This window comes from Echinococcus granulosus (assembly GCF_000524195.1).
Source record: "Echinococcus granulosus chromosome Unknown EG_S00052, whole genome shotgun sequence".
In the NCBI taxonomy this organism is placed as follows: Eukaryota; Metazoa; Platyhelminthes; class Cestoda; order Cyclophyllidea; family Taeniidae; genus Echinococcus; species Echinococcus granulosus.
Genome location: NW_020170432.1, coordinates 148,804 through 164,085, shown reverse-complemented (window position 1 = coordinate 164,085; position 15,282 = coordinate 148,804). Strand labels below are relative to the sequence as shown.

At 47.1% G+C, this 15,282-nt stretch overlaps 1 protein-coding gene across 1 annotated transcript; it reads left to right on the top strand. All coding sequences in view use genetic code 11, as the record gives it.

The window, feature by feature from the left end:
* Window positions 1–375: 375 nt before the first annotated feature.
* EGR_06170 (E3 ubiquitin-protein ligase UBR3) lies at window positions 376–14,124 on the top strand (the record flags this gene model as incomplete). Its single annotated transcript, XM_024495419.1, has 31 exons — window positions 376–649; window positions 686–899; window positions 971–1,242; window positions 1,447–1,518; window positions 1,599–1,738; window positions 1,809–2,045; window positions 2,271–2,450; window positions 2,537–2,671; window positions 4,359–4,637; window positions 4,724–4,852; window positions 4,951–5,155; window positions 5,264–5,406; window positions 5,502–5,671; window positions 5,803–5,950; window positions 7,154–7,258; window positions 7,722–8,260; window positions 8,335–9,012; window positions 9,049–9,197; window positions 9,276–9,407; window positions 9,478–9,929; window positions 10,164–10,505; window positions 10,545–10,675; window positions 10,952–11,031; window positions 11,315–11,432; window positions 11,510–11,595; window positions 11,948–12,102; window positions 12,378–12,779; window positions 12,909–13,397; window positions 13,539–13,739; window positions 13,813–13,952; window positions 14,019–14,124. 31 exons carry the CDS (start codon window positions 376–378, stop codon window positions 14,122–14,124), a joined length of 6,903 nt encoding a protein of 2,300 aa, XP_024350147.1.
* Window positions 14,125–15,282: the final 1,158 nt, after the last annotated feature.

Sequence of the window (15,282 nt, the reverse complement as noted above, 5' to 3'; positions counted from 1 at the left end):
CTAATGTTTAAACTCCACAATATCGCCTATAAGAAAACTTGGTGCCATTTGCTCTTTAATGGTGTGCTTAAATTTGCTACCCCAGGTGGTGCATATTATGAATGGGTATCCTAGACGGATTGTTTTCCATGTTTGACAAAAACGTATTTTCTTCCGAAAAGATTTTGCTCCAATAGTCCATCCTTTTTTGTGAAACAATTATAGAGTCACCAAAGACGCGTGCATTTTTGCAGAGTTCTGTTGAATTGCCTCAGAAACGAGTGTTCACAAGCTCCTCTCATTCAGCTTCGAAGAAACCCGTATTTCACGTGATAAAATTAATTCTCTCGTTTTAAGTTGTTTGTTTTGAACAAAATGGAATTATTCGAAATAGGGATGCCTTCTGTCAAAGATGAGACAGATTTCATTAAGAACGTGTGCCAACGGTTTAGCACAACGCCGGCCGATATTCATGACAAGTTAACTGCTGACTGCACCGCCGGGAAGTTTGATTCTCCTCTTTGTCGAGGAATTAAGTCTTTGTTCCGTTATGATTGTCTCTGTGGGCCTCTCATACCCTCATCTCAACACTCTAATCACTATTTGTTCACAAAGCTGTTTGCCCATCTCATTGCTGGACCGAAAGGGATCGAGGATTTGACGTGTGCACGTACGTTAATTACTTTTTAGTTTTACCGGGTTTTAGTGAAGAACTATGATTACTCGGATCGTTGCAGTTTGGTGTGGATTGGAGACTACTTCGCCTACCGCTGCCGGACCTGTGGACTTACACCAAGCATGTCCCTCTGTGGGGCTTGTTTTACTGCCGGCAATCATGAAAATCACGATTTTAACAAGTTTAAAAGCATGTGCGGAGGCGCCTGTGATTGCGGCGACCCATCTGTAATCCGGCCTTCTGGGTAGGTGCAAGCTAAACAACTAGTTTTCTAGTGCATGTGCCCAAATTTGATCGTTTTATTTTCGCCAATAGAAACTGCCGTTTCCACGGTCCTGACAAAGTTGCAAATCGACCCTGCCCACCAAAAGAATTGATTGCTGTGCTGGAATTTCTCCTTCCCAATGTCATGAAAGCCCTCATGTTTTGGTTCTGGGATCACTGCAAAGTGGAGGAGCCGGCCCTCAACGAATTAGAAGCGCCGATGCTCTACTTCCTTCATCGTCTTCATGCCTGTGGCTGGGTCACACAACAGCTGATGGTCGATGTAATGATTGACCCCCAAGTGTACCAAGAATTGATGAGAGGTAGACCGCCTTCCTAAGTAACCTCTGTTGTATTTTTCGTCCTGCTTTTCCTACTCCAATTTGCGTGAATTGGTCAATAGTGTACGGTGGGCATCCAAGGTGTTGGCCTGGATGCATAATGGTACTCTTCAGCTCTATTCCACCCTTTTAGACAAGAGATTTAATTGCTCCTGTTCTTCCTAAAATTTTCCTTTTGTCCATAAGAATGTGCTTGCACACCGGCCTGCCGGTCCTATAAGGCGAGTGTGGCATCCAAACCTCGGTTTTCAATGAGGGGTACGTCCGCATTTTATACCATCGCCTTTTGAAAATGCAAAAGAACGAGGTGAAATACCATCATATGTTCTACACTCTAGATGATGTAGACGATGACGCCTCCCAGGACCTGGAGCACACGACCCTACTCGAGGCTTTCCTGTTCATGATTGTAAAACTTCGCTTTCCCGAGAGCTTGAGCACTTTGCTCATTGGTCTACTACCCATAAGCGACTTCAAGGTAAGCTGGAATTTGTCAATTTTATTAGCTTCCAACACATTATTTGTCACTCAACATTTGCATATTCTAGAGGCGGTTTATTGATGCCTATGTTGACCACTACTCAAGGATATCTTCCACTCTAATGGTAACATCGCGTGTTAGAAACATCTCTCCTGAGGCCGCAATGCAACTGAACAACCGAATTGTACACATCTCGGTCCAGCTGTTCAGTGGTGTTGATCATGCCTACCGAATGGTGAAGGAAAAGTCCCTTCACTACCTCATCGTCAAATGGATGCGGAATATGTTCGCGTTGAGTCGCACAGTAAGCTGGTTTGCTACCGTATCTGATGTACTGATAGTTTCGCATAGCTGTTCACAGTATTTAAGGTCAGGCTGAAATTCAATTTCTGAGGTAAACATTTTTATCATGGCAGATGATTTGTGCTGGGTAAACACCGCTTTTATCAGTATAAATCTGACCTTTTAATTGGAGAAAGTTACAAACATTTTATCAGTCATATCTTATTTCGATCACGTGTGTTTGCAGCGTCTAGATGATCGTGGAAACATGGTGGTCAACTGTGACGGTGTGCTTATTCAAAATAACGCCTTTTGGCCTCTCACCTCAGATCTTAGCAACATCCTCTCCCACAAGGTGGTCGCTGATGTTCTGGTTGAGGATAGAAAGTTTTTGTCTCTCTGGACTGATATTCTCAAATTCATGCAGGTTGGTTTCAAGATCAATCCGACGTATTCATTCTTCCCTTGTTACAATGAGTGTGCTCATTAACGGTCTTTTTAATTTACATTTAGTTCATGAACTGCTTTTCCATGAAGGAAGGTAGTCACATTGAATATGAGACTATGGCCTGTTATCACGGTTTAACTATGGAGATCGAAGTCAGCATCAGCATTATGTGGTACATATGGGATCATTATCGAACATCTGTAAGTTTACTTCTGCTTTTTCCATTTAAATGCGTGAGGACCTTGACTCCAAATCCTACATTGCGTTTAAAGATGTGCCTTTGTGTCCCTGTGAGCTTTGAAATATTGTAACTACGTCTTCAAGTGGCCACTTTCATGCAGTCGTTGTCGTCACATGTGATGTGTGATTTGTGTCTGATCAGTCGTTTCCCATGGACACTGCCATGACTTGATGTTAAGAACACAGTTTTTTGAACTTGTGGGTATGTTGGCAGTTTCTTCCAAAAGGGCGCAGGTGTTCTCAACTCTAAGGCTTGTGAATGAGAGGAACACTATCTCTTAATTTGTTCGGCTCATGCATCCAATACTACGAAAGTACAGTCTCTGTTTCGGCTTAGGTCTACCTACTTGCTAGTTTCAGATTTCCTTGGCAAAAGTACTTTTTTAGAATGCATTCACTAACATTCACGTTAGTAAACGTTCAAGACTTAGGGCAATTCATTTGAAGGCATTAGTCATTATTCATGTAAATGTTAGTACTAATTTTTAGTTACAGGGCATCAAAATATCGTTTTAATTACCGCTATGAGGCTATTGCGGAGGCATATGCTTTCTCGAATTCGTAAACTCTGCACCGCCTCGACTGAAAGTGAAAAACCATGGGAACGCACTTGTCCCTTTGATTAAAAGAAATGGACATTAACGTGCCAAGAATAACTTGGTACTTTCTAACACCCTGTTTGATGGAACAATGCGTCTACGCCTGCACAAACTGAAAGAAGCCGTAGAAGTTAAGGAAACAGATGGTACCCGCATTAACAGATACCAATTAGCTGCAAAGGCCTTGCAAAATGCGCTGTTATCAAATTATTTCATTGATAGATCGGTAATGAGAAGTGACTTTTGTATTTCAACGTTCGTTTATCCTAAACGATCCCCATTCCGTCGTGCACCTCTAAGATGGCTACCACTTCATGCTCGCAAGACTGTGTTGAACTGCAGTCGGAATCGTCCATTTTGAATTTTTTCTGGAGGGTTAAAAATTTAGGGCTATCTATCTACTACCTGTGTGAGAAAACTTCGTTTTCAAGAAAAGATAGGACCATTGAATCAGGGTCAATAATGTGGCATTCTTACCACTGTGTGTGGAATATATCTCATTCCGCATTATGCGTAACAACCGTGGGATGATTTACACCCGGTGCAGAATGGGATACGGGGGATTGATTATCATCATCGTTTCTTAACATCAGAATTAGGCAATCACGTGATCACATGCGAAGTAGACAGTGAACAGTTTGGAAATAGGTGTAAGGTAGAAACGAAGGCGGTTCGAGCAAATTTTTCTTACTGACATTTGGAAACAAACTATTTTTAAAAATGCAATTTTCATCAAGCTTGCATCTGATTGGGAGAGAATGACAGTGACTGTGATTACTCGACTGAACAACATAACAGGGGATGCTCCCTTCACTTATGCAATTCCCATGAAAAATCATGCGAGCTTATTTGGCTACCTTATGTGCGTAATAACTGACTCCTGGCAGCCTAGCTGTCAACTCCGTTTTAAGCCTGTTTTACATATTGTCATGCATTTAATTAACAGCTGGTCATACTTAAGATAGCTTGAAAGAGCACCCCTCGTATTTGCTTTCGCCTTGCATACTTCTGAGTCGGTTGAACCGGATCCTTTTTCTCCCCATTTCAGCCCGAGAAGGAGCACTGTTTGATGTACACCCGGGCTTGCATCAAAGCCCTGGCCCATCAACTGACCTACCTCGGCCGATTGGTTGCCAGTTCGACCCAATGGGCTCACCCTATTCGGGGGCCGCTAAGTCTCCACCTACCTCTCAGCCGACATGCTGCCTGTTTTCTCTGTCTTGCCGTGTTCACACATCGTGCGGATGTGAGGAAACTAATGACACCCCTCTTGGCGCCCAATCCAAATGTTCTCCGTCGCCTTATGGAGGAATTGGCCAATGTGCTGGTGGGTCAGCTTTACCATCATGTCCTTTCTATTGCCCCCCCTCACACGAGGTGCTGCTTTGTCTCGCATTGGTTCTGGCTTTCCAGCTCGGCTGTCACGAGGTTCTCATAGGGTACTGGGTTCGAAACGGCCAACCCATTCGCCAATCCGTTATGCACTACATGCAGAGCCAAATGTGCTACTCAATGGTTGATTTGGACATCTTCCTCTTCCAAGTAAGCAATCCATTTTCTATCACAACCTTGTGAAGCTTCATTACTTGGTTAATAAGTTGGTTGCCGATCTCATATTCCAAGTTTTTTTTTAAAAAAAGGTCTGCGCAACACTGATGCACCCCGTCTACATACTCAATACCCTGGTCGATCAGTCTCGCCTATTGCAGAACTTCTGCTTCCATCGGGAGTTGATGGCACTCACGAGACCCTCCCTCATGAGCATCACTGTGGATCGTCAGCCAATGGCCATTGAGGCCTGGCTTACCAATCTCTGCTGGATTTTGGATCTTCGTAATAACCTCGGTGAGCAAACGCAACCAATAAGTTGCACCTGACAGTGCTGCAATTAGACTGCTTTTTGTGATGCTTGATTCTTCCAACGCAATAGCTGTTGCTGTTTTGGCGTTGCAGGTCTTTCAGAAACAGGCCTCATCGAAAAGGAATTAGTCTGCTTCCTCGCGCCTGAATCACGAAAACGCAGTGATCTCTCCTATCTCCTGCCTGATCGCTGTCTTCCGCAAAATACGGATGTTATTGATGAGTGCCTTCAAAAGGTAGCGTCTCCTTTTTCTTTGCAACTTCCAACTGCATTGAAAACCTTTTTGAAATTGGGTTTTTGGAGTGGCGTTTCTTCCTCCTACTTGATCAGGTTGCAACGTATGTGGCACCCTCCTGTGATAACATGTCAGGCTCACTGCTTAGTGGGCATTATTCCCTGAAACCGGAGTTATGGCACGAGAAGTTTGATCCCGTCTTCTACACCCTTCGCATGACAAGCAAGCGGGAGCAGGCTTCTGCCTTGGAGAAGTATCGGCTACAGTAAGTTGGTCGGTGCATTCTGCATTCTGAAATTGCGTCTTCTTGTTACTTTATGATCATCTTGGCCGCGCGAAGAAGGCCTTTCAGCTGGTGCCATGATGATTGATATTCCTATTTCGATTGCCTTCTAGCTGCCGCCAGACAGGGGGTACGCAAAACACCTTGGCGTTTTGGCCCCCCCACCGCCTGCCCTTGGATTTGGCGCCGGATTTTGCCGATCTGGAAAACGCTCTGCATAGTCGGCATTTGCATTACCTCCTCTTCTCTCTCCTCAGTTTGGTATGTACCTTCTTTTCTATTGCACAAGCAGTTACACTTAATTCTCTCAGCACTGATTCTCAGCATTGCTGAGAGGGTCCTCAACTGGTCAGAGGGTTAAGTAGTCAATTTATCAGGAATAAGATAGCCTTCTGAGTTGAGTAAAGCCTTTATAAGCATATTTAGTACATCTCATTTCTGTTATTGTGCGCAATTCTGATCCAGTCTCAAGCAGATGATAATATTACTTTATCTGGATTTCTAATTCGGTTTATCACCGAAGTGGTAAGGAATTTTATTCTCGCTTTTTTCCTTCACACGTGAAACACCGAGGCCTTTTCTAATCCAAATTTTATCGTGGCCTTGCTTTTTTCGCTCGTCTTGACGCAGGGTACAAAGACCCTTTTTTCGCCCCTAGCATAGTAAAGTCGGCAATGGGTATTTTCCACCATGAGACCCTGCAGTATCCCTAGTCGACAAGTCGACAACTAGGATTGTGGTCAGCAGATAGTTGTGGGCACAATTCGAATGGCTAATTTTCACTACCATCCGAAGTTTTTAATGAAATGGATTAACCAAATGTCCCAAAACGCCGAGAGGGCGTAGATTTTGCCAGTCCAAACACAAATATGCATTTGTGGTCAGAAAATGGGAGTGAGTAAAGTCACTCCTGGGGTTCACCAATTTGTTATAACTTGGCTGACTGCAATTGCTTTGCCATGAGGTATCCTTTTTTTCTCTGTTTTTTTCCAGGCATCAGGTTAATACTCTCCTCATGTGCTTATTTTTTATGATGTTCGACCGTGAAGGATTTGTGTACACCAGTGCGCTCGGTACTGCGTTGTACAGTGCCTTGCACAACAAAATCTGACATCTATAAGGCCTTTTTCTTATCCAATTCCGGCAATCACGTTCGATCACGTGAAGCCCGTATTAAACAATGCTTTAGCAGACGTTGATATCGACGACCGATTAGGAACTCGCGTGTGACTGCTTTCCCGTAGTTCATTCGTCTCTTTTTAGTAGAGGATGGTGACTGGATGCAGAATTGTGGGAAAGGCTTTAAGTCATTAGAGATTCATGATCTGGGTACAGTCTTTGTGCCGTTTGGATATTGCTTCCATGCCTCTCTCATCAAGTAACTGGAAGCTGAGGAAAATAAATTTTAGGCTACACTACTTATTTCCGGTTTGACTGGCACTTCTTTGCTACATTTTTTTTTAGTACGTGTACGGAGATCCGTTAATGACCGAGGAGAGCCTTGTTCTGGTAATCCATCTCCTCTACCGAGCCGTGGTAGCTGGTGGCGTAATTCTCAAAAAAGGCTTGGTAAGACTCCTTTTGAGCTGATCAGTAAAGAATGATCATTTCGCACTCTTTAATGCATTTTGACTCAGTCATTAAATTGTAGCTTTTGAATTACCCTTAACGATGACGAAAAGCATCTGAACTTAGGATCAGCTAGCAGCTTGAGCAGGGCTCCGCGTCACCCTTGTAGAGGCCGAATGTCAGAATATGGGGTGATATTAATTGCTAAAAGTGTGGCCTATTTTAGTAACTCCTCATCGTTCTCTTCTGTTCTACTCCATCGTCTCAGATGTTCTTTGCCCCTCCATTTGTATACAATCGGCCTTGTTATGAGTGTGCGGACGGTTCGGAAAACAAGTAGCACGAACCGAGTTTCGCACTCAAATTGCAGAAGACGGCAAGCCTCCTGCACTAGAATATACCATTTTTCCGCAGAACTACTGGATTACCATATCAGGCTCTCACTTATGTCGTTGCCATTTAGGGACCGAATCGCCTCAGCATTGAAGCGGAACCCACAATGCCTCACTTTGATCCAATCCAATGTACCGAGGCCGTTATGGCGGCTACCAATCGTGAAGCAGAGCTAGAAGCGATGCAGTTTGTTGATGCCGACTCCGAAGTTGACGATGAGGAGGAAGATGATGACGATGAATTGCAGTTAGCTGACGAGGAGGTGGGGAGGACAAATAACGCTGAAGTAGACGAACCAATGGAAGTGAAGGAGCCTCTGGTGGTCCCAAGTAGCGCGTCCACTTCCCACGACTCTACCACTGCTATTCGCGGGTCCACCGTGCGACGCTCCAACGCCTTCAGGGTGCGCAGGCCGCCGACTATTCCACTCAAATGGGATCTAAGCATCGTTGCTTGCCCTTACCCTGTGCCCCAGTCCACACCCACTATTTTCCAGCACCTATCTACCTGGCTGGCTACCTCCCAGCAGACCGTGTCCATGGCTGCATTGGAATCAAAATCCCTGCACGATGGCACCGAGTACTCGTCACCTGTGCGAGATGAATCGTGGTGAGTGGGGTCACTTGTTCACTCCCACGAACTGCATGCGGAAAGCGCGCTTCATTTTATGTCTTCATATTTAGTCCCATGGTGGATAGCCTGCTCTCCTTGCTGGTCAAAGCTCACGCGCGTCTACAGTGGAGTCGCATGGCAACCGCGACGAATCTACCAGCCCAACAGGCGGTCGCTCCCTCGTGTACGAGTGTGGCGGCAGTGGCGCAGGACTGTGCCTTCTTAACTTTTCCCGCCTCATCTCCCTCTCAGGCTGACACCGCGTCCGCCACCCCTACTCCTGTTGCTGACCTCACTGCCCGCTGCATGGCTGTGCTTAATGCTACGAACACGGAGGAATCGACCGAAGGCGGACCAGTTGCATCGCCCTTGGCCCGGGCCCTTCAAGCCAACACTTCGAGTGCCACACCCGAGGCGAAGATGGTAAAAGTGCTCACCGAAATGCCGCCGGAGTTGCGCTACTTTGCTGTTGCTCCTCCCACTTATAAAATGCCCGAAGAAAAGGAGGAAGAAGGGGCGAACGACACGAAGTCAGAAACGCAGTCAGAGGCAAGGGGAACATCTGGAGTGACTCAAACCGAGAAGCCGGTTGAGTGTGGAGACGGCGTTTTCTGGGTTGGTAGACTGTTGGATAAGATTGTGGAACTCTCACCAGACTGTAAATCTCAGTTGAAGGCTTTCCTTGATCGTGCAAACGATCCCTTCGGTGTGCGTCAGGAGGCTGAAACAGCGGGTGAGGAGGCGGAAAGGTAGGTTGTGGTTTTATAGGGTCATCCACGCTTTAGTGCCCTTTTGCCGTCGGGCCTGCAAAGTAATACCAAGACACGAGCTCAACGCAAGAGGGCTGCCTCAGAGAGGCGGAAGCGTCTTCTTGACATGATGGCTTCAAAACAGCGAGCCTTTGCTGACAACTTCCTCAAGTATATCGACATGGGTAATTGAAACAAATAGTGCCAAGTAGCAAGTCCTCGAAGGCGGTTTCCTATGTCATTCGTCTTTTTTTTTCTTTCAGACAAAATTTGCGACGAGATGACCGAGAATCCCGAGGCGAAGATGGAATGCGAGTACGACTGCGTCATCTGTCAGGCTACCCCTGAAACTCCACAGCCCATGGTCCTCCTTGTAATGCTCTGCGAATCTGGACGTAAGCCTTTCTACAAAAAACTAGTTATTCTTGGAGCCAGCACTGCTCATTTCTATTTGACTCCCCCTAGTGATGGAGCATATGCGCAACTACCCGAACTTACCGCGCCTGAGTGGCGAGCGGATGATGTACAGTCGGAGCTACTTATGCGAGGATTCCTGTGTACCACACACCCTGCCCGTAGTTCCACCCGAGCTCCGACGTCAGATGGACGTACTACCGAGGCGTCGTGCAGCCTCTATGCCCCGCACCACAGAGGCGAGCAATTGCAGGGCCTCGACGCCTTGCCGTATCACTGACACCATAATCATTCCTCCGAGCACTTTGAGCAGCACACCCTCCTGTGAAGCCTCGCGGGGCGATGTCCTAGAACCGGTGGCGTACGTGGAGGATCGGAGGTGGTGGAATCTGGCTCTCCCCCCGGGGATAGCCTCCTCTTTGCCGCTACTGAGATCGGGGGTACTACTGCAGACCTGTGGGCATGCGGTGCATCGGGAGTGCTTTCAACGATATCGGCTTCAGGTTTGTGACCTGTGACTGGCTGTGCTTCAAATCGTATCTAGTATAGTGGTCACAAGTACCGGGAGCTGTTGACCTGGCAGATAGTTTGAGCTTCTATTCATTTAACTTTCAAAACGAGGTCGATTGCGTTTTAGTCTTGGAGCTGCGGGCCGGCGGGCGAGACTGCCAACTGACTTTCCAGCTTCTGGATTCAAAGTTTGTGGTTCTTGTACATTTCCTTGTTTCTTCGTGCAGAGTATGCATCAAGGCGGAATTGGCGTGACCCGTTGGCTCGTCTCGTGCCCGCTCTGCCGTCGTGATGTCCACTTTCTCCTACCTTTGGATCGGAACTACAGTCCTGAGCATTCGGAATCCCATTCAACATCTCAGCAGAAAGCATTGTCGGAGAACAAACTGGCTGAAGGGGCTGATGTGGTAGCAGCGGAGAAGACCTCCGATGTTGCTACTGTTGTCCCTGCGATGGCAGATACGTTGGCACAACAGTCTACTCCTCCCGAAACATTCATCCAGTGTCTTCGCGAAAGACTGGCAAGTGAAGGGCTGGATTTATTTACCCGGCCCTTTGTTCCGCCTCTGGTATTTGATCGGAAGGGATTGAGTTTTATCTCATTGTAGGAAGCTCTTCCTCCGGAGTCGCACAGTTTCTGGACAAATTTGGTGGGAGGTGGCGAGGATGATCCACAGAATCGCTACGGTCTGATTTCTAAACTATTTGGTGATGTCAGTGAAGTACCCATCCTCCTTCGGTATGTGGCTTTCCTCAACCAAGACTCGATTTTTCTAACCCTCCCTGTATCAGTTGATTTCCTACGACACTGAAACAGTATTAGTGCTTTCTACGAGCGCCGATGCTTATCATTCCACTTTCACGGTCTCTTTTTAGCTTTTATCTTGATTGAGTACCAGCTCGCCGCTGAATTCAGATAAGTAACTAGCATCACCCTTGGCGGTGTATTTTTGACTTTTCTACTAGTTGACACCATTCGTAAATTACATCCCTATTTCTATTCTTCCTTTATTAGTTCACAATTCGAGTCAGAACTGTCAGTTCTCATGGTGTACCCGACGCTCTATCAGGGGGTTGCTCGGCGTTGCCTCTTTAGTGAGTGCTTTTCTTTATTTTGTTGCTTAACAGTAAGTTATTTGTTATTTTGCGATCCCTAATTCGTCACTTAATTGTTAGATGCCTGAGGCGATTGTACCATGCTCATTTGAGTGTTGTGCGGATACGGTCCCCAAGATTTCAGTCTTTCTCAATCCCTTTAGTGCGTATCGCGGCTCATAAACGTGATTGTAACTTAATCTATTTTTTAATTTGAAATACATTTTTTTTCATTTTCTGACCCATAAACAGTTGTAAAACCCCTCTGTTCTCTTTTTCTAAGGGGAACTGCTGAACTACTTGCGTTACGTCTACCGTTCTCCCTCAAATCTCTTATCTCTAGTAGACTCGCTTGCCCCACGATCCATTGCGGATTCGAAATTGACTACACCACTTACCAAGTACGCGGTTGGGAGTGAGGCTTCATGCGTTTTGATTACTGCCTTACCAGTGTCTATCACCACTCGTCTTTTTTCAGCTTGAGCATCCCCTTAACGTTCGCCATCTTCAGTGATCCTGTGGACGTTCTCATGACCCTACTGCCCCACGTTTGGCCGAATGAAGGTCCGTCCGGTTGAACAATTTTTATCGAGAAATCAAGCCTTTAAGCCCTTTGATTTGTCTCTGGAGACGTTGTACCTCCTGATAAATGAGCCTGAATACAACAAACAATCTGGTGGGCTTGTTATGCACAGAAATAACATGAACAAAACACTATGTTGCCAAGATGTGATATCTAGAACCTGCAGAGACGTAAATAACCGGCGTATTTGAACCGTCTTTCTGGTACACTAGATTTATGGATTGGACGCTCCTGAATGCTTAGTTCACAACCAGTAATTCTGACGGTAGATGGGCTGTAGGTCCTGCAAACCTGAGGGGATGAAGCTTACCGATTCTTCTTGTGTTATTGCAGAACAATTCTTGGCACTTGGTTCAGCGTGCATTTGCTTGGCGTACGCACGGGCCCTCGTGGGCCTCATCCTAGGCCAGATGCCCACTGGCAACAGCGGCTCCTACATCCACTCGCAGCGCACCTCCATCCACTGTGCACAGGAGCGGATGACAAATGTGAGGCGTTTTCTGTCTTACTCGACTGAGTTTCAAGGCCTTTCTTTCCAGGCCTTTCGCTTGTTTACTTAGGGATCCAATCAAATGTACACTTAGATCCACCATCCGCTAATGAGTAAAGTGTTGGCAGTGCGGATTCCAAATCATAAGCAAGAGTGTGGTTCGATGTTCCTTACCTGATACCCAGACAGTGTATACAGCTCCTCGGGCAATTCAGTAGTATACTACCGAGAATGCAGTTTCATTCCTCTCCCCCTCTCCATCCATCTATTTAGATCCCCAGTCCACTGAAGAGTAATGTGCTAGCTATGACCACGTACCTTGAACAACTGGTAAATCGTGCCTCGCCTAAAGGTGAGCAGGATCCCCCAACCTTTCATTTGCACACCGCGACCTCCAGCGCCTCCTCGACCTGTGAGTGCGTGCCCACGGACCTCGAAATTGCGGCCAGTCTGGATGTGGTGCAACTGAATGCGCCGCCCAAGGAGGCCGGAAGGCAGTTGCAGGACCACCTGATGATGCGCATTTTGCCCACCCTGCGTTTGGTTGCCCTCACTCTTGCTCGCTGGCGTGACAGCCTCCACATTCGTGACGATGACTTCTCTGGACCTGTAGTGGCGCTCTCCCTGCCTTTTGTGGGTATACTGGCCAATCCCAAGAAAACTGAACCGGAAAAGGTGGGTCATGGTGTCTATGAGGGAAGAAGTAGCTTTAAGCTGTAAGTCTGTCCTGAGTTGCTCCCTGCGGGAGCAGGGTCTAATGTTACCGATTATCAAGGGTCTGAAAGTTTCAAGGCGCATTTTTAGGGCCAACTGGTTAGGGAGTTCCTCGCTCTGATCGCCTTCCTTGGACTGGGTTGTCCGGACCTGTCCACCGACGAAGATCAAGATGACCCAATGCTTGGTGTCGGCCCCCTACTTCCCTTCGTGCAGTCAGCCGCGCTCCGTTCGGGTCTCACGACCCACCTGGACGGTGCAAGAGCCTTGGATGATCTGCTACGGCGATGGATCGGTCAGATTACCTCCGCGGCTGCCTCGGAGAAAGGGGACGAGAAGTCTGCTAGCCTAGCAATTGTAAAAGACGGCTCCACTCCCCTTCCGGCCTTCCCCCCTCCGCCCTCCTCCCCTCCACCACCGCCGCCACCACCACCGCCTCGGCCTTCACGTCACACCCTTCGACCAGTGTATACCTTCCAACCAAGGAGTCTACAAGGCAGTCAGTACCTTGTTGCACAGCAGAGTGCAACCGGAGCCGGATTGAAGGCCACTCTGTCGGATTGGATACAGAACATGGGGGTATGTGGCATTTGTCTTCCCTTCGCCTTCAACAAAATAACATCACAAGTCTGGATTGTTGATAAATTTTTAGTCGTTGCAGTTTCTTTTCTGTGTATCGTTTGGTAGGTCTCCCATCATGGTTGTTACTCTATTTCGTAGCCTCTGATGACGATGGGGAGACAGCTGTACCCACCACGACTGATTCGGCCACCAGATGCGTTTGACGACCTATTCAATAACCTGCAAGTTGTGAACTGTGCCACTTCAAGACACCCCTTTCAAAAAAATATCCTCTGCCTTATCTGTGGTCAGCTGCTGTGCGACATTTGTTTCCCCAATTTGGCCCAACTGCTCTTTCAGGTAGTCGTCAGGTCCCCTCTCCCGTCTATCCTTCACTCTGTTCACAAGTTACGTTTGCCTGTCTACCCTCTAGCACGCGTATCGATGTGATGGTTTTGTGGGCGTAGCGCTGGAGATCAACACCTCCCTGGTTCACGTCTCGATGAACATGAGTTCGTGTGAGTGGGGTTCCATCTATCTGGACTCCTATGGTGAAGAGGATCTCGATTTGAAGTATGCGATTGTAGTCTCCCCTTCTCTCTCACCTCACCATCTACTATCACCCGCGCTTTTTTGTAGACGAGGTAAGCCGCTTTTCCTCAACGAGGAGCGATTTGCGTTGCTGGAGAGCCAGTGGATGTCGCACTCGTTTCGACACGTGCTGAAGCACTGGCGTCATTACTAGTGAGACAGCGGCAGCAGCGCGTGCACAATTATTTAGCCTTTCACCACCACAATCACCATCAGCATCACCATCAAGACACAACGAAAAAAAACAGCTTACTTCCCCCAACTTTTACTTTTAAAATCTGTGGAGGTAGGACTGTCGCCCCCTCCAATTCAGACGTGACTGTCTTCGCCCCCCTCCCACGTCCTCTTGCTCTTATTCTTCCATCTTTTGTCTGTCGTGTCTCAACGTATATGAGTTTGTCCCTGCACATACACACGCGCAAGCATGGGGGCCAGTGAACTTCTTCTCCTTCTTGTCGCCAATGTACCATCCAGATCCGGCTTTGGTGGTGACCGCGAGGGCGGGGTGAGGGAAGAAATTTCCAAGGCTTTTTTTTCCTACTGGCCCAAATGTGTAGGCTGTTTGGCCGTTACTGCGCTTTAGAGAACTAGTGGAGCGTTTTAGCTTTTGTCACGCCAAACTGAAAAGGTTAAGGCGGTGACATCCATTTGAGCTTGACAATCGCCGCTAGGAGTTCGCGCCGCCGAACCGTCCGAGCACATCCGGCAGGGGGGTGGCAGTATAATGGGGCCACTCAGCTCTACAGAAATGGTAGCATACGGCGTCAGCCATGAAAAGGGTAAAAGAAGTGGAGAGAAACTAGTGGATGCAGACCTTTGACTGGGCAAGACGAGTAGGCAGCTCAAAAGGTGATTTCGAATAGGGGTCATTGGGTCAAATGTCAAGGGTAGACTCATTATTACTGGAGGAGTTGGGAATCTCGCATTCGTCTGATGAATATGTGCCTCGGTCAGATGGGCGCCCTTTATTTTCGTTCTTCATTTTTGAATGTTGATCCATGGTATTTGTTTCTCTCTGGTGGTGGCCAGGCGCGCTACTAAAAAGGCAATAAGTAGGCTGCGGTTCAAATGGCCGTATCCACCCTCTTATTTGAACTGGGATAGACTGATATTTTTGAATGAAGGTGTGGTTTTATAGACTTCAAACTTAACGATTTTCCTCTCACTCCAGTGCATAGAGGAGTTGGTGAATCCGCTAATGCCCCCGTTTAAGTGAATTGTCGATTTTGGTGGTCAGACCGCATTCACTCAGTGTGCTCCTCTACTACTTCTTCCACTGATAAATTTCTCCGCTATCATCAAGGTTATTTTA